The following is a 25,574-nucleotide window of genomic DNA, read 5'->3' as shown; positions in this document are numbered from 1 at the left end:
CTTTCCTTCCAACACACTTCTCTCCCCCTCTCTTCCTACTTTCCATTTTTTCTTCGGGCCCCTGCATTCGCTAAGCTGGGAGTATCCAGTATCCCATTTGCAGGTTCCTTCGGTGAAGACTGCAGGGACACTTAGTAAAAAAAAATGAAACGTCGGAAATATTGTACCAGTAACACTCGAAGCATGGAGTGTTGCATACGACTTGCATAGGGAATTTATGAGAATATTTAATTATACTGAAGTCTAAATACCAAAACATTTTAAACCTTAATCCTTAATTTTTCCCGAATCCAAAATTATTCTCCACTGGCTTTTATCAAGAGATCAACTGCGATGTTTACTACAGAAACTTAGCTTAGTAAAATATTATGTACCTACCTAAGTACTTATCAAAAAACAGCGAGTTAGTCAGTGTATGAATATAATGCAGTGATTTATAGCCGATTCCTATTCCATTGGTGTCGTAAGGAAAACGTACCTACTAATTAGAACCATCAAGTTCGTTTGAGTAAGCAATACATGTTGGTCGAGCTTAGAAACCTATCACACTGGCGGATTGCGAGCAATTTCATTGCAGAGCAAAGGCGCAACGAATTCGCAGCGGACGCGTAGCTAACATGGCGCGGGTGTGCATCGCTTCACTGATATCATGTTGTACATTCTCATATAACAACCCTTTTCTTTATTTAATTGAAATTCGTAGTTTTATAATATAAAGATTTAATTCGAACGTCGATAATTTATTATCAGATTAGATGCAAGACACATTTGCATATATTATATAAGAACAAAGATTTCATTCTTTTGCAAAGTAGGTAACAAATACTTGGTATTCAGTAGTCGCTCTTTTCCATTTGATTGATTTAAGATCGGTTCTTCTAAATTTTAATCGGTTCAGCATTGGAATCGGCCGTTAGTAGGTATCTACGAGTAGAGGATCCCAAGATCTGTATTTACGTTTTTGCATAAAAAGAAAACATTTGTACAACCGCAACTTTTATCCCATATTTTTTTCATTTTAAGAGATATTTTAAGGATACCTTCAAATTATTGATTAATTATGACTTGACCAGGAATATAATAAACCTGTTTTGGGGGCGCCACTTTTACTTTTTCGTTTTATAGCACCGATTTAAAGTTAATATTGTCAGTACAAGAATTTTGTTCCATATTTACCACAACATGGCGCAGTTTTTTGCTTTCCTGGTCGGGCTATAGTCATTTACATTTTTTAAAATTGAACTCAATAAACTTAACTACATAAAAAAATTAAATAAGTAAATGTAATTGTACGTATCTTTATTATATAGTACCTACTTTGGGACATTAAATGATTGTAACAAACTAGCCTTATAGATAGGTAAGTTATTTAACTTTTGCTAGAAAATATCCTAGGTATATACAAGGTTGATGTGTGTTACATACCTACATATTCAGTCAGAAGAAATTATTAATTTCACTTACAATCATGAACTTTAATCTGATAATTACACTAAAAATTATGATGTTATATATTTACAAGTGCCTTTGCCTCTAGGAAATTAGTTTTACATATCACAAATTATTTTTTTTTGGTGTATTTTTTTTTAAAAATGCCATACCATGCACTCTGTAATGTTTTTCCAAAACTTCAGAGTTATCAAACTGCTCTCTGCAAATGTTACATTGATTTTCTTTTAACGGTTCATTATTATTTTCATTTGGTTTGTACTTTGACATTGCATTTTCATTGTAGCATTGCTTGTTTTTAATATAATCTTCAACATTTGTTATACCATGCTCTAAAAGTAAATGAGTTGAAAATGAAGGTTTTACAACAAAGCTTTGTCCGCATTCCAAACATTGATAAGCCATGCATGGATCTCTATGTATTACCAAATGATTTTCTAAAGACTCTTTAGTCTCACTTTTATGGCTACATATTTTACAAATTTGTAAATCAATATTTTCAATAGTCGACACTACTGGCCCAGAATCATCAATCATTTGTATATCTTTCTGGCTCATGCGACGCTTTCTAGATCTAGTATTTTTTTTAATAGTGTTAGTAACAGTTTTGTTATTTTTTGTTTTGTTTTCTGGGAGATATTTTTTGATATCCAGTTTGGGTATTAGTAGTTTCGCATCTAAGCATTTATATTTTTTGTGATGAGCAGCATAATGTTCCTTGATTAGGTTCCAGTCTTGAGATATTTGGCACCTACACAGGTGACAAATTAAATGAGAATTATTGTTTTCTAAAGTTTCACTTTCAATATTGGATTGTAAACTGGAAGAACATTTGTATGGACACAAGTTAGGTAGTACACCTATTTCATCACGTTTGCATTTATAAATAAAGCTCCTTCGGCACTGGTCACACCTTTTCACAACACGATAAATTCTCTGTTTTTTTAAGTGTGTATTGTTTTCAGCCATAAGAGAAGAAAACAGATTATGTAATGCACCGCCTGTGTCACTGTGTTGGTTTGCATTATGTGTAATTAGGTCAACTAGGTCCTGACAGACTGTCCCACATGTCCAGCATGGGAACACATTAGTATTGACATGATTCTTCAAGTGAGGATCCATGTGGTTCTGAAGAACTAACCTTCCAGGACACATTTCACATTGATATAATATTATCGCTTTCAAATTAGTCTTATGAATTTTAAGATGTTTAGTCATTGTTGCTTCATTGAAACAGGCTACCACACAAAATGGACATTTATATACTTTTTTTAAGTGATTACTTTTCATGTGTTCTTTGTAATCGTTTGGATGAAAGTTATGAGATTTTGTCACAGGGCACTGCAGTCTAGCAGTAGCTCTCATCATCTTAAACCCCTCACAATCATGGTTATAAGGGTAGCTAACATTTCTATTAGGTAAATGGCACCCACATTCTGGACAAAAGTATGGTGGAATTTTCATATGAATACGTATATGAGATTGAAGCCCACAAACAGTTGGTAATGCAAATAAACATACTGGGCATGTATACACTTCATTTGTGAATCTCATATAATGGTTAGCTCTATCTTTATATATTGGTCCAACATTAGTGATATTTTCTTTGCATTCATAACAAGTTGACAATGTTGATGGTGAATCTGTCTGCACATTCCCAAGTAATTTTGTTTTCTTTGAAGGTGAATCATTTTTTTGAGGCAATAATAAATTCATTTTAAAATGACTTATTGGTAATGGATCAATTTTTAAATCTACTACATTAATTGTAGCCGTTTTGAAGGAATGAGATCTTATATGGCTTAGTAAATTGCATCTGTTGAAGAATATTTTCATTAAGCCACAATGTCGACACATGTAACTTATTTTCACTGATTTACGGTTGACATGATGTTCATAACTGGATTCAAATATAAATCTGAAATAAATAAAAAAAATTGAAAAAGATTACACAGAATTTCTATATTAAAATTATGCTGCAAATTTTTTAGGTCATATTTTTTTGAGACTATTAATTATTGAATTTAATTGTTAAATCTTACTTGTCTCCACAATCAGTGCATGAATAAATTTTAAATCCAGTGGTAGGTACTGGTATCACATGGTTTGGCAAAGCTTTTGTGAATAGCAAGTTTTTAATGCTAAGTTTATCGTTCATGAAGTCCATTGCCAATATATTATGTTAATATCTGAAAAATATAAAAACAATGCAGTTAGTATATGATTGTTAAAGCTATTGTTATTTTTTATAATTATTTCTGAGAATTTCATAAAATAGTAATCAAAATTGCAACTAATATTGATAAACCTAATCACTACTGTATGGGTATTTGTAGGTGTTTTGCATCCAATATGAGAATCCGTGCTTTTTATACCGGTATTGTAACTGTTTCAATAACTAGTCACTTGTATTTTAAAAATTGCTTGTATTAAATTTAATTAATAGTTAGGAGTATTTGAAGGAAAACTCCCAATTTAATGTTGGTTTCCGGAGCACCCCCAAAATATTTTAATAATTTAAAAATAATCCTTTATTCGTATGAAATCAATCGCGAATGTGTGAAACGGAACGTTATTGGGTATTTTGATAAAATTTATTTATTGTTGCGTCTGCCTAAGAGCGTAAAATGAATATTTTTAGATCACAGTGGATAAGGGCTATTTTTTGGGCACCGAGAAGCACTGTCAACAACAGTTGAGTTGGGTGACAGTAAGTCCAGGTTATTTTTTTTTATAGCCACCCAGAAACTCTCAGTACCATAACTGAGATGGATGATAGTAATTTAAGATATTTATTTATAACTACTCAGAAAATTTCAGTGATAGAATCGAGGCGGATGACAGTAGGTTAAGGTTATGGTTTTATGACTGAAATTTCGGTGCACCCTCCAGTGGCGGGAATTGGTGGGAGGGCTCATCCCCACTCCTGTAGCGTACTCTCACCTCTCATTGGAATGATTTATTATGTTATGATTTGATTTATTATTTAACCAAACCTTCAACTGAATTAAAAAAAAAAAACGCTATTTCCATCCGACGGAGGACATTGGAGAGGAACACCCCGCACCTCCTTCCCTCCCCCACCACTCAAAACGCCCAAATCAGTGTGTTTGATTTAAGATATATACTATTACTGGGAAAAATGTTATCTTTTTCCATAAAAGTTGTTACTATCAAAATATTAACGAAAAAGTTTTTTTAGTGTATAACTAAAAATGTTTAAAATATGGTGATATAGATATTGAGCTGGTATCCCTTACTGATTTTATGTACTAGTACCTGTACTATTAGCAAGGTTAGTTAACAGAGATAAATCTACGTTAGAGCTCACAAGTTATACGATAATTGGCATATTAATGAAATATAATATATTTATCATCATATTAGGGCTCCGTAAGTGGACGAGAATATGTATGTCAATACCACGAATAAACACGTAAATAATTGATACAAAATGTAGTGCTGCTGGTTCTATTAGAATATTATCAACAAATAATTACCTTTTAGGGTTGAAAACTTTCACCTTGCGATAATAATATTATATTTGGTTTACAAACCAATTTACTTTTCACTTGACATTTACGTTCCGATGTACGAACTACGACGCCCTCTACAACATCAAACGACAGTATCGCCATTTTAAAAAAATAATCATGTGTCGCCAATATTGAAAAATATAAAATTAGTAAATAATTGTCCTCATTTCGTATTTTATTTATTTTTTATATTTACATGATTTAAAATGTTATAATTACAATTCTAATTGCATTGGATTGGTTATTTCATTTCATTGTATTTGGATTTAAGTACGTATTCTTTTTTTTACATTTACTTATTTAAGCTGCATTCATTCGTATTTCGCTATCCAGAGCCCACACATCGTGTTTCAATTTTTTTTTTTTATTATAATGGTGTAATTCTCGATCAACAATATTTGATCAAAGGCTGCAACCCAATAAACAATTATAACTCCAACTAATAATTACTTATTATTTATATGAACATAATACTATATAATATTAATATATTTGTACCCATTAGCATACATCACTAAAGTGCTTACCATTTGTATTTGTATAAAGTATGAGAGATAAAAATACCTTATCCGTAAAGTTTTAAACGATCTATCGGAGGGTCGAATTTGATTAGTCATTGGTGCGTTTCGTTTTTGCCAAAGATGACTATAGAACTATTAATCATCCTATGCAATATGTTATTGAAATTACTTAACATAAAATCGAATATATACATTTTGAAAAGAAATATAGTTGAAACCATAAAACCTTCTCAATAATATTATATTTTTAAAACATAACTATTCTATAACTAAGTGCAAAAATAAAACGTTTCGGTGAATGCACTTACTAGAGTGGTGGTATCTTTTTTTGATCTCAGTGACGCATTCAGTTTTTAAGATTGGACAGTAGTAACAGTTAGCATAACTTTTACTATTGAGTCGAGATAGCAAACTCCAGTTAAATGTTAGTAAGATATTGAGACCAACCGTAAATCCGCACCAACATCGACTTCTCGTGCGATGGTGGTGAGATGAAATGGCTTATGAGACGAAAATATTAAAAATATTAAATACATCGTCGATGTTACTAAATTTGCTGGGCCCATTGTGACCACCACTGTCACTCACTTTCCTATAATAAATACCGTATCGCGGTTATGTCTCGGCCGATTTGAAGTTAGTCGCAAGTCGCAACACCGTTCTCTGCGTCTGTTACCACCCGTTATTTGTCGTCACTCGCGACGGACTTCAAGCCGGACATGACTACGACTAGAGTTGGGTAGGACATGACATGAAAAAGAGTTTGTAAGAGTAGCCTCTTTTTAGCATTGAGCCGGTACAACGTCCTACTTCAAATGAGGCGAGGCGTAGTGAGGCTCGGCGTTTCAATGCGTATCTTACAGTATTTTGTAATGTTAACCGTCAAAATATTTCCCTCTCGCTCGCGACTTGAAACGCAGTAATGTAATGTCCATTGTAAAATAACGTCCTGTTGTAATTTGTAGCATGCGGTTCTCTACCTCACTGTCCTTGTCCTACACTTTATTAGAGACGGAGAATAAGTAACGCGACTGTCGGGACATAAAATTTGAAGTAGTACAATATATAATTTTGAGCCACTCTTACATTTTGACGTCATGTCCCGGACAAATGTACCGCCTCTTGTATGTCCTACTCAACATTAACTACGACGGACGACCGCACCCTATCAATGTTGATTCCATGTGGGCAGAGATCAGCCGAGTTTCGCTACGGTAAAGTCGCAGACTACCTACTTGATATTTTGCAATATGAAACGGTTTTTGAGGAACTATTTGTTCATTATTATGTGTTGCTCGCGGCTTCGCCCGCGTAAAAAAACGTTGCCCGTTGCAAATACGGAAATCACTATAAAGCTCCATAGCGCCATCTGCACGATGCTAGTGCCATCTATTTAAAATCACATTTAAAAAGTATTCAAATAATTGACCAAATTATTTGAATAAAAAGTAGCCTATAATAATAGTAATATATTGTTAATCCAGTACTGGTCTATTCAGGTAAAAATAATAATAATCTAAATCTATTCAGCAGTTTCTGCGTTTACTTCGAACAAATATCCATAAAAATAGGTGCCCATCGGATTCGCTGCTCGTGATAATTTGTCTTCAATAATTTTATTTTATTAATAATATAAATCCAATCACTTGTGAAAATGTATGCATAAGTATTTGGATGTTTTTTAAAGTAAGTATAGAAACAACTAAAGAAATTTAGTTGAAATTTAGCACACAGCTAGGTATGGATTACCATAATGCACTTTTATCACGCTAATTAAATTAGCTCGAGTAAATATTCTAATTTTATTAATAGATGATGCTGGCTTCCTACCGATAAGTAGTGTTGGGCACAATTGAATTACCTATTTTTTTTAATTGTAGAAGCAAACAATTACAATTCTAATTGAAACTATATTAATTGCAATTAAATTAATTGAATTATTGTTTAATTGTGAAATGCAATTAAGATCAATTGCAATTAAATCTATTTTCAATTAATTTAATTGAAATAAAAAAATAATTGCAATTAAAACAATTATTTATTATAACAATTACATATTGATAAATGTAAATATAGTAAGAACGCGTCAACATTTATGGCGACTTTAAAGTGCGCTACTTGCGGAGCAGAATCCCATCCCTCAAACCCAGTTCAAATTTTATGGCGGTTCGGTGAACCTATTCTAAGTACGTACCTGTGATACACTTTTACATATTGTACTGGCGTAATCCAGGCTTCACATACCTTTGAGAATATTAAGGAGAATGAATGCTCTTGTATGCATTATGTTTTCCAGTTACTGAAATGTATTAATTGTTAACAGTAATTGTAAACGTGCATTAAACAATTAATAAATTGTAATTGCAAAGTTCTACAAGCACAATTAATTAATTGTAATTGCCAAAATTTTACAAGCACAATTACTTAATTAATTGTTAATTGTATTAGTAAGTTGCAATTACAATTAATTATTTTAGTTGTTAAGTACTTGCAACTAAATTCAACAAATTTAATTTTTAGTTGTTAATTGTTTCACAATTAATTTTTGCCTCACTCTACCGATAAGTTATGGATATTTGAAATCAGTTACAATTGCGTCAAAATGCCCACATTTGGTGTGTGTCAGCCAGAAATATTCTCACAATGTTACGAAATTACACTAGCTACAATGATGTTCAAATATAAGTGCTTGGACTGCATGCCAAGGTATAACAGTTGGGAAGCAGAACTAGACATGGTAGTGATACCTCAGAGAGATGATCAGATCAGGACAAGTTACATATTTATCTTTGCATAGATACTTCCATATTTAAAAAATATTTTTATGTTCCTACAAGGTTCATGAGAAAAACATCAGTACATCTTTATTATGTAAAATATATTTAAAACATAATATGGCACATAGGTCAACATTAAATCCTAGTATGTATGTATAAAAATAGACTCATTTTATCTTAATCTATGTTAAAAAAGTTCCAAGTCGTCAGTTGTACTAGTTATTCAAATATATTTGGGTGTTCAAATGGAGTTAGAATCAATACTATTGTCATTTTGGCCTTGATAAAAAATATTCAATAGCTTCTTTTCATAATTATCCCGTTTATAATAATGAACAACATCTGTTCTCTCAATAAATGCTTTATCATCCACTAATGAACTATAAATATGTTTATTTTCTAACATGTCTTCATCTTTAGGTATCAGTACTAAATATGTTGTTACTAATTTTGCAGCATCATTATACCTTTCTAGATAATAATAAGATATTTGCAAATAATTTAATACATCAGCAACAAACTCCACGCCTGAATTATAATTCAGTGGTTTAAGTTTATTTTGGCATTGTTGACGGCAATGGAGTAGTGAAGCCATGTTATTGGATATTGAAATTACATATTCTGTTGATGAATATAGGTCTTGTAGTCTTTCACATTCCATTCGACAGATGTTTTCAGCCGAGAAGTAATCAGTTAACACTTCCTCTAAGTTAGCAACAGTGTCTGCCCAATTTTTTTGGTTGTAAGCTTTAATACCTAGTCTGTATAGCTGTACATAGTCATCACCCTCAAAGTCTACCAACTCATTCATGTCAACTTCAGGTTGTTGTGCATAGTATTGTAGGTTTCCTTGCATGGCTTTATCATTTGGATTCCCTATAAGAAATGTGTAAGCGGCAGATGCGGCTTTGGGCAGGGCGTTCATCTCATAGTAGCACATGTGCAAATATTCATAAGGCCTTCTGTTTTGCATATTCCGGAGTAGTGAATCATCAATGTCACCATTTATTTTTAGATCCTCAAAAGCTTGATTTTGACATTGATACAAACAATCCGTCCTTTTAAAATAGGTCTCGATAAACTGTAGATCTTCTATAGATTCTTTCACGTCTGTTGAATATGGGTGGTTATTACATTTAAATCTACAATTTGTTATTAATGATTTGTAGAGTTTGTACAAATGTAGCGATTCTTCAAACTGTGATATACATTCGGACCATCTTTCTTCTGTATAAGCTTTCAATCCTTTTTTATAGCTTTTCTCCAACAATTTTAATTTTATGCAATCACTTAATAATATTGCTGAAGTTAATAAAAGTAATCTAAAATTAAATTTACCCATTGTTCACACTTTATTTGGTCTTTGTAATAAAATGAAAGTTTCCGGCCTACTTTATAGTTAGACAAGTACAATTAATGAATATACAATGAGTTATGCTAACTTTAAAAATAAATGTAAGTTAACCTAAATTCCCTAAGTTTAAAACTGACCTCAAGTGAACTTTGACATGTCATATGATTGAGTACGATGACGTATCTTCAATCCTGATTACTTTCCGTTATAATTATTTTTTTGTAGTTGAATGAAAAACCTGATAAGTGTTATAGGAATAGTATGTTAAAAAATGAAAATTTTCATTTTCGCTTCCTGAAATAATGAAATAGAATTTAAATCTGTATGTTGATCTGTAACATGTATAAAAAACGAAGTAGAATGGGATAAATTGGGACAAAGACAGATGTTTCCGTAGTATTTTAATGCTCTTTGGGTTAATTGTTTTTTTGTTCAGTGGATTTTTTTACGGTAACAGTCAACCAGTATATTAATAATGGACACTTTTACAAATAACTAAATGGTATTTTTTTACAACAGCAACATTTTATCTGTGCTGTAGGCGGGAATTATAAGCATTGGAGGACCTGCGAATGGGATATTAGAATCCTCCGCCTAAGCCACTGCAGGGAGCAGAAGGAAAGTAGGGAGGCGATATCTGGAGAAGGAAGTATGGGGGAAGGAGAAGGAACACTCTTAGAATGGGAGAGAGGGAGAAGGCTAGGAAATGTACGCGAGCTCTCATAGGCCTCAATGTGAATTAGCAACCATGAGGTATACACACTGACCTGTGTGCCTAGGGCCACGACAAATTTCCCCCCGTGCATGGCCGTGCTTTCGGTGTGAAGACCGAGCTTCTAAGAAATGTCTCGGGGGGATCCAAGACACAATTAGGTAAGTAGGTAACTATTATAACAATGTTAATACTCACTTGTTACGGGCTTGAAATTAGTCATAATCTCCGATGTTACTTCCGGAGCAATTTTATTGTGCGCTTGGCTTACATAATAGATGTACACCCATGCATGGAAGGACATATTCCGCAAATACTTATAGGTATATATACTAAAAATTACCTAACTATTGACACAATTGGCCTCAAAGACTTGCTAACTTTTCTTCTACCCTTTCTCTCCTCCCATCCAGAGAAGCCCCCTCTCTCCCTTTCTCTTTATCCCCCATTTTCACTCCCGAGTTGCTACAGTTGATAAGCCGGTAATATCCCATCAGCCTTTGCCAAGAACCCTTGCCCTCGATGATACGTAGTTAATGCAGTGGTTCTACAAAAATAAACAATGTTTCTTGGGGTGTAGGTAGTAAGTGACGGCAGATGTTGAGGGCGGGTGACATGCCAACTTCAAGCTGGCCATGTTAGACGGTATAGTGTAACTTAGGTTGTACTCTGACCATGGCCCCGTAGGGGTCCACGATTCACGAAAACCACCGCCGCACCGTGCCGGCCTGGTTCATCAGTTCGTTAGTGCCAGAGAGCGAGTATACTAAATAAATAAATATACTTACGTACCTTATTTAACTTTTACACGCAAAGCTTTCTGAAGATGTCTGGATATTTGCTAGAAGTAAACACAGAAACTTTGAATGGATTTCAATAAAATTTGGCATACCTACAGAGAGACTATTTTCTGGATTAGCGTACCTAATAATATTGGCTACTTTCTTCATATACCAAAAAAGTAGTCATCTTCACAAAAGTTCAGCTACGAACGCTAAAAACATTATTTTAATTTATCTCTAGTAATTATGATCTCATTTATTGTGTTAATTATAGATTAAACTATTATGTGTGAGTAATTTTGTTATAGGCGACTACTAACTTATATCATCATTTTACTTTTTTCATTTATTTAACATTAACATTAATTAATTGCTTAACATCAGGTACCCTAAAGCCACTTTGCCGAGCCACAATAAAAAAAAAACAAGTATGAGACAGAATATATTATTTAGTATTTTAATATTACTGTGTTGCACAAAAGGAATAGGTAGGTATAAATTAAGTATCCTAAGCTACATGTTTTATTTTATTGAAATGATGTTTCCTTCTTTAAAATTTAAATATCCTTAGATTATAATCAATTATGATAAGATAATACTCTTTGGATAAAATTATATTTAGCCTCAAATGTGTTCGCGTATATTTTGTCAATTGTTTTGATAAATATTAAAATTACTTTCCATATATATTATAATTCTCTTTGAAAATTACTTTATAAAGCTATTAAAATTCTCTTTGATTTTAATTCTCTTTAGAAATTATAATAACGGAAATAAATAAGTATATTTTTCTAAGATTTTCTGTGTACATTAACCACCTTGTTTTTGATTATATAAATGACATACAGCAATTCAGTTCTAATTGGAAATTGGAGCGAGGAAAGATTAAAAAATGAGGTAGGTACAAGTGATGTTATTTATATTTATTCCTCCGGTACCAGGTAACTTAAAATGACATATTGAAAAAGCTCACGATATTTTATAGGTAAAGTAGAAATAATGTTAAAAGGCATCGCTTCATTGGTGTTTACCATAATATTATTAACAAGGGATGGACAAAAAATTTAACAAAACGTAATATTACAAATTATTCTATATTTATATTCGAGAAAGATTTGATTATTGTGTACATATTATTTAGTTCTGGTAGAGGCAATTATTTTGTGGTTCGTGTTCGCTCCCTACACCGAATGAATGGCCAACCAAATATCCAAATGGACTTTGGACATTTGCCTCGTCCGAAGCATACAGTGCATTGTATATACGTCGTGGTATAGATGATCCATATGGTAAAGCCTAAGCCTGTTTGAAAACATTTCCTCTCCTACTTTGGGAACCTCCCTTCTTCCACATTTCATTTCTTTCCCTTTAACTTCCCCTCCCTATGTCCTTTCCTAATCGCTTTAGTTAGCCTATAACCATTAGCACTGGTCCCCGGCAAAAACTTGGTATTGCGGTCTACTCAGAAAGGATAGTCTTTGCAATAGTAGGATACTCAGGTTATTAATGATGTTTGGTTTTAATATAATTTGTGCTCACACAAATTGTATTAAAACCATTAAATTCATTTCTCAATAATTTTAGTTACCCAATATATATTTTTTTAAATAGGTTTATTATCTAGCACATTAAGGGACTAAAATAACCTGACAAATCGAGGTTCCACTAGCGTCTAAACCGCCTACCCTAAACGTGAGCTTATAGTCGTAAATACTAAAAAGCCATTTTTCTAAAGCCAGTTAAATATTATGTTGGTCAAGCCTCAGCTATTGCCAGTTGTAAGTGGCGATGAAGCCTCAGCCTGGGAAAATGTTTATACGTGTTTTTAAACTGTCCATATACATTATTTTGAGTTCAAAAACCGATATAGTCGGAACGGCAACAAAGTACGAAATCCACGTGAAAGCCCAAAGCATTACGTATCCATTTTTCTTTCAACATTTTGTGATGGTCTCGGTAGTGTATCTACTGTGTACGCGGCACGACTGGCTTGCTAAGGCTTCGGGTTCGATCCCTAGGTCGGGTCAGAGTGATAATAGCCGTAATCTAAACCTACAAATGACAGACTCGAGAGGCTATGTTATCTAATTACTGTATTTTAAAGGATTATTTTATGTAGAGGTTATTTAGTCGTTAGTTTCTTATACAGAATTAATATTAATATCTACTTACATGCAGGTAATGAGATAATCTGTGCTGGGAAGTGGGAATGTTTATCATAATCATAATTATGATATTCATTACTTTTTGCTGAAATGCCAAATTATAATGAATTCATTATACAGATAAATATATTTATAGGAGTACATCATATTTTATTTTTGTTTCAGTACGAATTCAAATTGTTTTTGCGAAAACGTGATCGGAGAGAGTTATTATTGCAGAGATCGAGAACTCTGTTTAGTAATCTTCTCATGGAGGTAAATGTAGATTGTTACAAATTAATATTTTTTACAATAGTGCCAATAATTAATTAATGTTTTCCTTGTTTCTTACATTTATAACTCTGAATTCAGGACTAGGTACTTATTATGTGGTCAGACAAACCGGTTCAGATACGTTATTTAGATTTCTTTGGTTCAAGTATAAAACGATTGGGAAGCGAAAGCGCTAATATTTATTATAGCGTTTGCTCGCGGGTTACCCTGCGTTGAGGTTTCCGGGATAAAAATGCCGCTATATAACTTCTTAGTTCTCAGGATAGAAAGTAGCCTATATCCTTCCCAGGGTCTCATAGTATCTCAATAGAGAATTTCATCGAAATCAGTTGGGTAGTTTTAGAGTTTATCGAGAGTACCAACGTATCAGGCAAACAGATGCGGCGGGGGACTATGTTTTATAATATATTTTTAGAACATTTTAAGAGGAACAATTCCATCATACATGATTATTGCGTAACTTTTTAACCGTTTACGCTTTACCGGATAAATTTTCCCCATTTTTGCAACATTTTTCATTGATGCTCCGCTCCTATTGGTCATAGTGTGATATTTTATAGCCTTCCTCGATGCATGGGCTGTCTGTTGTCTTTATATAATAGTATAGATTATACTTAAATGTATTAAATAAAAAATATTTCGGCGAGTCTTATTATTTTTAATTTCTTTGTTCCGATGTCCTCACGTATCTGAGAATAAAATTATTCGGTTAGTAATTGGTAATTAAGTTTTCATCATGCAAGTCAATTGATTTCGCCCCAAGTTTTCCCAACACTTGTCACTTCGTGGATCCATTTCCAAATTAAGTTTAAGTCTTCAAAGTGCAATTTGTATTAAACACGTTTAATTAATTGAAATATGTCGCTGGCTTGGTTTCGCCAATTAGTAAATAATACTTATATTATTTACTCAATTTATTATTACAGAGACGTTTAGCAATAAGTGGAACTTTTGTGCTCTTCGGATTTAATGTGCAAGTGGTCGCCTCAGATATGCCAGGTACTGACGAACAATAAACCAGACATACTATAATAAACATAGTAATGTATTCATAGCACATATTTTACTACAGAGAAGCAAGGAAGTCTGTATTTCGATAGGTTTGTTGTTAAATAGAGTTCATAGATGACGCCTATTACGAGTCTTTCTTTAACGTTGACTGCAGTTTGCATGGAATGTACATTGTGCACAGTTTCAGGGTATTGATAACAGATGGCGCTGTTCTTGATACGGAACTCTACCCAGTACACGAATCCAACATGCACTTCGTCGTTTTTTTTATTTTGATTTGACTCTGAGAAGAAGCATATTGTATTAATATTTAGCTCTTATACGTCCGTAATATGAACCGTATTGCATTGATTATAATGCTAAGTTGTGAATAAAAGGAATGAAAAACGTTTGCATGTGGTAGAGTAGTCAATTTTGGTGTAGATATGTGGAAATGGTAAAAACAAAAAAAAAACGAAGGCAAAAATTCGTATATATAATATGGAAATTGGAAGTAAATACGAATTAGATATATGAAAAAGTTGGTTAAAGATGTAGAGCTAAAACGTATGACGTTTGGCTACGACAAGTTTATTTGAAATTTATAATATTATATATCTAAATAACAATATCCAATTTGAGTTTTTAAATTCTTCCAATGTAATGTAGCAAAGTCTTCGCCGGAGAGTGGAAAGCCGCAGTACGGACTGGCTTTGTCCAGCCTAGTCAGCGAGCGCCAGGTGGACTACATGCAGAACATAAACGACGGATGTCTCATGACGCTCTCTCCAATAACAACACCATGTTGCCGGAATACTTTTGTTATACTCAGGTCCTTATTCTTATTTTTTTTATATCTGATGTTACCTGTGCAGGAGCTACGTTACATAAATAACATGTATGCCATTTTTTTTATGTTTTTCGTAATGTTTGATAGGCAACTTATTGTAATTTCCTGTGAAGGACGACTACAAAGCCGGCTTGGGATGTAAGTTATTATGTGTCAGTTATACATTATACTAGGTGTTGCTTGCGGCTTCGTCCGCCTCAATACCATTTCCAATTACAAAAGTCTCTAAAAAACTGTTCGATGCCAGCACTATCTATTTAAACAATCTGATTAAAAAAATACATTGTTCCACAAGGTAGTAAAATTTCGGAATAAGCCTATGTGCTATCTAGAACATGTTCTAGCCGTGTGCTTAATTTCATTCAAATCCGTTGAGTTGTTCCTGCATCTACTCCCAAAAAGAATAAACATCCAAACTTTTTCACAAATTTTCCATTTATGTTATAAGTAACTATAAAATGATACAATGCTAGTTTGATTGATGTGTATTGCCCAGTAATAACTATGTCCTGACGTTATAAGGCAATAAAAGACTAAAATAGGACGTCAAACAGCACACATTTTCAGAAAAGAGACATAAGGTATTCTCCTTGTGGTGATCTATATTTATCACAACACCCCGACAGCCTCATAACCCGTATTACCTACAATATGAATGCTTGTCTCTTATATGAACTTGTTTCTTGGCTAAGCAACGCCATATTTTTTGTAAAAGTGCTGCGGATGAAACTCTGCATGGAGAGAAAATGAATTACGGCGACGAATTCTTGCTGCGTGCCGAAAACTACGGTGACCCAAAGGTGAAATAATATTACGACCCTTTAAAACTTATGCCGTAATAAAATGTATATATTTTAAGTAAGTGCCCATTAAAAACTACTACAAACGGCAGTAAAATTTAAGAACTATTTTACACTGCATTTCTTATGTAGTACTTAAGAGTTTTTATAATTATAGAGCCTTTTAGTCGACATCTCTATGATATTTCAAGGAAATAATTTTTGTGTGCAAAATAATATATAGTTTTCTTTTTGATTAAATTAGTCGGTTTAAATAACTTATGACATAGTTGAATAATTAGGGTTTGTAGTGAGACGATGAGCCATTTTGCCGTCCCAACTTTTTTACACAGACTCTTGTATTGTAGAGACCTTAATAAAAGAAACAACTTTGATTGGGCGCTACGTAGCTACTGACTGCTATTTCTTTTATTTTTATTTAATTCTTTTCAATTCTGTTTTCTATCAATTACTGACTGATTTTATCTCATTGACCAAATAACTTGCTAATATTAAATAATTCATACGGATGCAAGTAACATTTCACTCATTAATTGTTTGGAAATTATATGTTTTGTGCCCCGAAATAAACGTAAAGTTGTATTTAATTATGTTTAGGCAGCCCCTTTGTACGTAAGATACACGCCAGAGGGCACGCCAGCGCCGGCCGACCGTATGCCTATTCGTCTCAGTGCCATAAAAGACAGTAATTGTCGATGGAGCACCATACCACAACTGCCTTGTGACCGTCTGGAGGGCATTGGAAGCCCAGTGAAGGTTTATACTGTTTAATTAATCTACTTCCTTTAAATTCACAGAATTTACAATTAGGTATAGCAAAGGAAGTCTTTTTTGTAGTGTGGCACCACTCTTATTTCGTAGTAGGTATTGCGCGCAATTTCGCACGTGTGAATAGCGTTTCCTGCTACAAAGGTCCCTAAAACATTGTAGAGATTCATGAAGCCGTCTGTATGACGCCAGTGCCATCTATTAAAAATTTGATAAAAAAATTCCCTTATTTCTAATGGGAGCAAATTATCGTGATTTAAAGGCCATGTATTAATCCAAGACATCGTCTATCCGTGGGCCAAATTTTATCCAAATCCGTTAAGTTAATAAACATCTAAACACATCTCACCGACTTGCATTTATAATATTAGTTAGAAGTTTTTTACGTTCATTATTTATTTTTATTATGAAAGGTTGATAACCTTTAGTTTTGGTGTAAATTACTTTTTATAATTTCAGACTAGCGCTAAACTTATAGTCAAGAACTGTGTCGCAGATAAAAGTTTGTGCGTTATGAATCAAAGCTGGATGCAGACATTTTTTGGTCCAGTAAGTCGTCTTATTAAAAAAATATCATGTTCATATATATATCTATTGGGATTACATGAAAACAAAATAGCTTTTTGATGTTTTTATGTCTTCGATAGGTAGTCAACCAAATGTAGCTAATAATATTAAAAAATATATAACATGTAAGGCAAATTTATTGACGGCTTATATTTTAACAATAGCTTATCCTTGTCCATCAATGTCCATTTGTTACACAGATTTGTTAATTTGACATAATGTAAATTTACCTCATAATGCTGACCTAATAGAGAAAAATAAAAGTTAAACAATAATATTAATTCCTCAATTTGTATACGTTATATGTATACAAAATATATATATATTATATGTTATCACATCATTGAAAAACCTACCCTACCTAAATAAGAATAATAACTGCACTGGTACCAATTTTATACGTAACTCCACTATTTTAAAATAATATCAAGCAGAAATGTGAAATTCAATTTGACTAAATGTGAAATGTCGGAGTTTTCCTAAATATATTATTTCTTTTGAATCAGGAATGTGGAGTCACTTGCCGGAATTACATCGACATACATAGGAGGCATACGGCTGAAAATATTTTCACGTTAGTCAGCGACGTTGAGACCAAAACCAAGGATTAAATGTGACGGTTTTAAACCTGCCATGTTTTTCGCTGATTATGTAAAATGTTTAATTATATTTTATTACTTTATATATTTATGTTTTCTATAAAGTATGATTATGCGTGATAAGTTTGGGCACGTGAAATCCCTTCACGTTTAAATAAGGAAATTATTATGGTCATTCATATTAAAAGTATTGTTCAAAGTTCTGTTGTTTAATTTATAGACGCTTTATTATTATTTTATTAATTCTAATATGTTCGTCGTAGATTATTGGAAGTTAATTTTAAAAATTGTTTTACAGAGGTCTATAATAAATTGCCCGAAATCTAATATAGATACATGCATTGTTATTTATTACATGACAAGACAATATTCGGTTTACGTACGTTGTTAGCATTCTTCGGGCTCTTGTCCCGAATTCTCTAGACGCCCTTGGTCTTTACCAACCGTCACAAGATGCTTATATACGAATATTTTGCGGTTTAGTACCTACTCTCGTATGTTTACGGCGTACATGTGGATCTCATTTTTATAAATTATACAAGACGGTTTAGTGGCAGTCATTTGTAAGCAGAAAAAAAATACTTATCTAACCAAATATGATGCCTCTTTGGTAAAACTTAACATAGATTTGGCAAATATTTGACATTTTGATAATGCGAAATCAGATACGCTTCTATTGATTTTTGTTTTGTACAATTTTACCAACATTTATTCAAAATGCCGAAGCTTGATGAGGACAAAGGCATTGTTTACTGCAACCGTGTACGCGTTGGTAATTGGTATGAATCTACTAAATTGGAGGAGGTACAAATATTTCAATTTATTTCTCGTGTAATTGTATCTTTCAAAGTTTATTTCCTAGTTTTGCGGTGGTGCTACTGAGAATCGTGCTCTCAATCTCTTAGGAATCCTATTAGGTGATTATTTTTTTGAAAATTGACAAAGGTTAGGTGCTTTTAATGCTTGGGTAACCTGGCAGGAAAATATAAGTGCAAGTGGTCATTGTTGATTAATTAATATAAATTTTTGTTATTGTAAGAAAGTATTATGATGAATTTCCACAGAACAATCTTGGTATAACTTACAATACATCTATTATGTAGATATCTATAATCGTATGTAAGTATGGATAAAGAAATTGAAGGCCCCTTAAATTAACAAGGACTGTTGACTTTTTATTGCAGTATAAATTAAATAAGTTTTTGGAGCAAATGAAAAAGGGAGACTTGATGTTAGCTAGATTCCGTAAAATGACGGAAAATCTTAACAAACCGACTGTTTTAACTCAATCTTCTGGGAGCATTGGGTTTGGGGCAAGAATATCACTCCTCGCACCTCATGTGCCAGGTGACTAGTTTAATGACTTATTCAATCTAAATAAATGGGTAAATGGGAAGAAACCATTAAAGAAAATCATTTCCGGTTTTCTTAGTTGTGTTTTGATACAATATGAAGAAGATTAGACTTAAGAGGAGTTTTTAATGTGAAAATATCATTTCTCAAAATTGATTTTATCATTTACTCTAAGTACCTAAATATTCAATTAAATATCCTATGCCATAATACCCATATATTTCCAAAACGGATGGGATATTTTCTGTAGGCCCATCACTGGTTAGTAGTTTTTAATAAAAAGTATTTAAAGCAGATAAAATCGTCATGAAATTTTGTTTGTGTATAATATTTATAAAACTTAATTAATATTTGTTAGCGTCTGATCCACCCGTGGAAGACAAAAAGGGGCTGCTACTTTGTGGCCGTATTTCGTCTAATGATATCACGTACTCTCAAGAGCTAGTTGACGGGTGCTCCCTGGCTGGTGTCCCCGACCTGCAACCAGCTGAAAGAAGCACTTTCATTATAACCAGTGCAGACTACTGTAACAGGGAGGGGGAGCAATTAAAGTACAATCAAGAATTTCTTTTAATGCTCTCTTCATCGGAAAAGAAAAAGGTTCCTTATACAATCTTAACTAAAATGTAGCTATATTATACTAACCCTTTTCAGATTACCCCAAAGGAATATATTATCTGATAAGATCTAATAGGGTACGCGATATTAAAAAATCAATGACAAACACAGGGGAGACAACGTTGCTAGGGTTTACAAAAAATTTAATATTTTTAAAAGAACAATACATGTGTTTGGTGAGGGGAAATTCTATTCATAGTATTACTTAAAACGTTTATTCCTTTTTATATATCTGCTTATTATAAAGTTTTGCCCAGAAGGTTTCAAATATACTTCATTTTGTAATCGTCTGCTTGACGCATATTTTAAAGAAATTTATTCTGTTCAGATATTCTTGAATTAAAAACCGTAGATACTAATGAAAGTAACTCCAGGATGTGCATCGTATTTCAGCCTCTTTACATACGGTATGATCCTAATCCGATACCTGGACTTTGCGGTAAGTTTCCTCTCTACCTGAGCGAACATTTTGTATCGAACACGCGTTGGCGGCTGTTACCTGTGCAAAAACCAGGCATTACTAGATTCGAGCAGGAAGGACACCCTATTACCGTAAGACTACTTGAACATTTTCAAAGTCTGTAGTTTCGAAATTTCTATGTCACGTATACATGTAGATATGTATGTTACGGATACATAGTCGATACTAGCAATTACACTGCGCCGACTTGATAAGAAAAGAAAAGACGTTTAAAGAAAAAATAAGATAACTTAATATTCTAGAGTTTTCTTAATGAGCGTTTTGTGTCATTCTTAACTTGTAAGTATAATTTTGCGTTACACCTTGGCTAAAAATCGATGTAGTGGAGTGTTCATTGCTGGTATATTCATTAAAAATATTATTTTGCACAATATAAGCATTAAAAAACGTAATCTTTGTTGACTGCTAGCTACATGTAGCTATTTTTAAATATTTAGTCATTACTAATTTAAACCCGTGTTAATTTGAACTTAGTAAAAGCCAGTAATATTTAAATATTAAAAAAGTATTTATTGCTTTAAATTAATTCGATTGTTTGTAGGTGAATGCGGATTTGATAATAAATCATTGTGCGACTAATATTAATCTAGGCATTAATGTTGGCGTGTGGGCGATGGGATTTTATGGGAAAGTTAGTATCTTGTAATGACTTATTTTTACTATTGAAATTAAACTAATTTTCGGATTCTATCGCGGTAATTAGTGTTTTATTTTCTCCCGACGTTTCGAAGACTTTGCAGCCTTCATGGTCACGGGGGGGACTGAGGTGTTGTTCATCCGTAAAGTCAAAGTTACACTATCTACCTACATAAGTCTGCAAAGTGCAAAGTCTTCGAAACGTCGGGAGAAACTAAAACACTAATTACCGCGATAGAATCCGAAAATTAGTTTAATTTCAATGTCTAACATTCGCGTAAACATAAGAAATCATTATTTTTACTAGTTGTATATGGTCTATCATATAGCATTCAACCACTTTTGGGTTGTTTAAAAATGACGCTCCAACGTAAACTCTTCAACCTGCATCAGATCAGCGAAGGGAACCAATCTCTATTTTTATTTTCAATAGCAGGATTTTTATTTCTAATAAAGAATTCACGCGGACGAACCCAGGAGTAAACGCTTGTTCTAGTAGTCTCATGTTTAAATACATTTAGTTATTACTTCTTGACACTTCTAAGATTGATAAATATGTTTATACTATTTCAGATTTGTGCTCCGGTAATGAAAACATATCTTGATGTCTACGGTCGTGAATTACCAAATAATATATGGCAAATTTACACACCCATTGCTAGTTAAATGAACAAAATCAATATTATGTATAATGTATAAAAATATTCAAAGAAAATTACCTTTTACTAAAAAAAGAGTTTTACTGAACTTTTATGGATTGGAAAAGTTAAATATCTATATAGCTTGTTTATTAATTAAAAATAAAGTAGTATTTTATTTTGCCATGAAGGTTAGATAAATAGGAAACTACTTGAAAATAAAATGATTCCAGTAAGCAGAGGGCCGCGTGCTTGCCGTCTCGTCTCATCGCCGAGAGTTCTACAATGCTACGTTCGTTATTGTCTCGTTTATTATACGGTTCGCCAGCTGAAGTCTTCGAACTGATTGTATCTATCTTGGAGAATATGAATAAGTCATAGCCCTCGTTATAAGAATTGATCTAAAATAACATGACCGTGAGTATTGTTGAAAAAATATTATGGCGCATCTGCTGAAACATTTCAAGTTCTTTTTGAGGATGGATTGTGGTGGTGTCTTAAATATAATGAGTTTACTCTTCTGCTTTATTTGAGTCCTTTTTAAAAGTTAATTTACTTGTCTATTATAAATTAAGTCACAAAATTTAAATTTTATAACCTGAAATATATAGTAAATAGCTAAAAACCTGTTAAGATCCAAAGCTCAATAATTTGTTAAGAAGTACATATTTTTATATTATTAAGTAAAACATGTAATTTGAGATATATGTTTTTATAACACTATAATAATTAAGATAATTTAATATGGCACCTAGGATGAGGGTTAAATAACGATTGTTCCGCTTAGCGAAGTAAATGCTTGATTGAAATAAATGCTATTTCTTTAAGTGCCAATACAACGCTTGGTATAATACATTTACCAATTGTTTAATACTTTCAAAAGAGTAATAGTTCTAGATACATTGAAAAGACATACAAACACACGCATTGAGAATGTCCTCTTTTTTGGAAGTCGGTTAAACATTTGAATATTATTAGCTTCAGAGTATCGTAGGCCGTAGTCCGTAGCACCTTGTGCGCGCTTCGGAATACGCTGTTTCATAAGGTTTACATTAAAGACATAAATTCTTTAAACTTAACAGAGTTACTGTTAGGTAAACTATCTAGCAAGTAAAACAGTTGAATAGATTTTCATTCGGATTTTGATAATACAAAATTTTAATGTATATGGCATATTATGCAGATTATTGAATTTTCTTGCGGTAAAAAAATACCATCCATATACCTTGGCACGGCTAGTAGAAAATAGAATCGACAGATCACCTGTTACACTTTTAAATCTGATAGAAAAGCAAAAGTCTCATCTAACAGAGGTGAGAATGTGACAGAAAACGCGTTTGCGAGAGGCTCCGTCATACATTTTTTGCCGTCATTTGTTTCATTGTGCTAATTAGTTTTTAGCGTCGAGAAACTTTCTGTCAATCATGGTTTGCTGGGTTTTTATTTACTTATGTTTTTTTTCCCTTATAACTTTGTGTAAGTCTTAGATTGATGACCAGTTTTCTTTTACGTATATTACTTGAAAGTAAATAACTATACACGGCCTATGGCTAAATGAATAGGCATTTACCTGTAATTTATGAACATTAGCTATAAGCTCAGGTTCCCAGTGAAGTGTAGTAACTTTGTCCTTCCATGATAAAAAATAAAAACATTTCAACAATGAGCTTATTTGATTAAATCGAATTTCTATTGAATTGCTGTAAATGGTTGAAATTTTGATAAAAGGGTTCTGATATCCAATGGATCCTCGCCGTATCCCTTTTCGTTATCTGTCTTTATACGTCTTTATTCATGAGTTTTTCTATTAAGCTTATTGACTCGTTTTATCTGCTTTTATGATCAAACTTACGTAAAAGTACCTATTTTTATAATAAGGGATTTTTTTTAAATACTTTTCTGAATGAGTTATATTGTTGAAGCAAAAGACGCCCGGGTATTCAAATATTAATATGCAAATCTATACTCTAATGCAATATTAATAATATGCAATCATTATAATATATTATTTTAACACTGTTAAGCTATTTAGTAATTTTACATAATTATATGGAAAGCAAAGACAATTATTATGTTCATGAAGAGATCAAAATTCACTAATTAAATTCGTAGTAATGCACAGGGTGAATTCAATGTAACATGTCTATTTTAATAATCCTGTACAACTTTAACACAGTTCAGTCTAGCGGGGATGTCGCGAACAAGTTCGTTTAGTTTACTCGAGTAGAATGCTTGAGGTATTATGAAAATTTAATTAGTCTACCTCTATGACAGCTGTAAGTTAACGCATGTGGAATCCGTAATGAACAGAGTGCAGTTAAAACAGTCGTAGCTCGTTACGTGTTACTGAAATAGCACATATGAGGAAAAATACATTTTAAAAGAACCGTTCGTGCTCAGTTAGCCGCAGTTTGTCTATACAGCCGTTTCTTTGCCTCTGTGAAAGGCTAACGGTAAGTACAACTAATATCCTTTAAGAGCGGCGACACTCCGCATCGAGCTACGGGATGCGAAACACGTAACTTTTGAGAGTTAGAAAACTCTGTCGCACTATAGCTGGCCACTTTTCCTCCACCACGCTTGCTTATAGGTGCATGTTCTTTGTGCAATGGTTGTTTAACTGCGAACTACGTAGATTTTGAATCGATTCTTTTGTAGAGAAACCCTTTGGTGTCATATTGACGTTATTACTTACTGAGCCATGTTTGGATTTCGTTTTCAGCCTACATCAGGTTAGCTAGAGGGTTGTTCATGAAGATTTAAACTCTTTTTTTGTTAATTTTATTATGTTATCTAGTGCTGTACTTGTGCTATATATATGTAGAGCATATTTATTAGCTTTTATTTGCTGTTATGTTTAAGTCTCAGTTAAATAAAAACCGGCAGGTTCTCAATTACTATTTCTTCAAGATTAAGTACTTAGTTATAAACGGATTTTTTTATTTTTCTGACTAATATTGTTTTGAAAAGTCAATCGCTGGTTAATATAATATTGATTCATCCGTCTTACATAGATTTTCGAGGGTCCCGTAGATGATCCATCGTGTTTGCCAAACAAAATAGCTGTAAATCGTTTATTAACTTGCGTAATCAATCTATCGAAAACTTCAATCAACATTACTCACATCGTTTGATCGTTACATGAACTCTTATACGCACTGACCTGGCCCGGACATTTCCAGTTATTATTGTTCCCGATTTTCAGTTTTATGATTAGGTCGTAAATCGCGTAGCATCGTGTTCGAATTATATTTGCGATAAAAGGTAATGTAAAATATAGAAGTTAATCCGGTTTAGTTGCGTCTGAATAAAAATCATGGAGCATATTAACAAAATTTACCGTCGCGGTGGCGTAGTTGTAATGCGTAGGCAGTACAAGCATCACTACCGCGTTGACGTTCTGGGTTTGAATCCTGGGCCGGGCTAGACTGGGTTTCTCCATCTTAAAAATTATCCAGTCGCAGCTCGGAGTTCGGAAGTTCGCTATGTGATAGCCCCGTGTCTCGTTAAGCACTAAGTCATGGAGGGTATCAAACTTATGGAAAAAATAGTACAGACATTGATCATCACCTGAAAACAACATAGTAATCTTAGCTAGGTAGGTAAATATTACATCGCTTTACGTTCGTAGACATCTTATAAAACCCCTCCGCTCATTGTATTTAAATTGCATATTTTCCATTTTTATGAGACTTAAAATAGAGC

At 33.0% G+C, this 25,574-nt stretch overlaps 4 protein-coding genes across 4 annotated transcripts; 2 read left to right on the top strand and 2 right to left on the bottom strand.

Annotated features, from left to right (window-relative positions):
* Positions 1 to 708: 708 nt before the first annotated feature.
* Positions 709 to 5,059, bottom strand: LOC115453971 (zinc finger protein 532). The gene is made up of 3 exons (XM_030182745.2): positions 4,950 to 5,059; positions 3,492 to 3,638; positions 709 to 3,367 (listed from the first exon to the last, which is right to left on the bottom strand). Exons 2-3 carry the CDS (start codon positions 3,614 to 3,616, stop codon positions 1,555 to 1,557), a joined length of 1,938 nt encoding a protein of 645 aa, XP_030038605.2. The 5' UTR covers positions 3,617 to 3,638; positions 4,950 to 5,059; the 3' UTR covers positions 709 to 1,554.
* A 3,304-nt stretch (positions 5,060 to 8,363) lies between these two features.
* Positions 8,364 to 9,808, bottom strand: LOC115455650 (cartilage-associated protein). Its single transcript, XM_030184305.2, has one exon. The coding sequence runs from the start codon at positions 9,623 to 9,625 to the stop codon at positions 8,525 to 8,527; it is 1,101 nt and encodes a 366-aa protein (XP_030040165.2). The 5' UTR covers positions 9,626 to 9,808; the 3' UTR covers positions 8,364 to 8,524.
* Positions 9,809 to 11,737: 1,929 nt separating this feature from the next.
* On the top strand, positions 11,738 to 18,342 carry LOC115455891 (cilia- and flagella-associated protein 161). Its single transcript, XM_030184685.2, has 8 exons — positions 11,738 to 12,028; positions 13,462 to 13,551; positions 14,496 to 14,568; positions 15,229 to 15,391; positions 16,125 to 16,209; positions 16,807 to 16,965; positions 17,437 to 17,526; positions 18,051 to 18,342. Exons 1-8 carry the CDS (start codon positions 11,969 to 11,971, stop codon positions 18,153 to 18,155), a joined length of 825 nt encoding a protein of 274 aa, XP_030040545.2. The 5' UTR covers positions 11,738 to 11,968; the 3' UTR covers positions 18,156 to 18,342.
* Positions 18,343 to 18,656: 314 nt separating this feature from the next.
* Positions 18,657 to 22,281, top strand: LOC115455385 (cilia- and flagella-associated protein 161). Its single transcript, XM_030184064.2, has 6 exons — positions 18,657 to 18,947; positions 19,328 to 19,490; positions 19,855 to 20,096; positions 20,508 to 20,666; positions 21,137 to 21,226; positions 21,805 to 22,281. The coding sequence occupies exons 1-6, from the start codon at positions 18,861 to 18,863 to the stop codon at positions 21,895 to 21,897; spliced, it is 834 nt and encodes a 277-aa protein (XP_030039924.2). The 5' UTR covers positions 18,657 to 18,860; the 3' UTR covers positions 21,898 to 22,281.
* The last annotated feature ends 3,293 nt before the right edge of the window (positions 22,282 to 25,574 follow it).

Source organism: Manduca sexta, chromosome 25, assembly GCF_014839805.1.
Source record: "Manduca sexta isolate Smith_Timp_Sample1 chromosome 25, JHU_Msex_v1.0, whole genome shotgun sequence".
Lineage (NCBI taxonomy): Eukaryota > Metazoa > Arthropoda > Insecta > Lepidoptera > Sphingidae > Manduca > Manduca sexta.
This window is presented reverse-complemented; position numbering and strand designations above follow the sequence as displayed.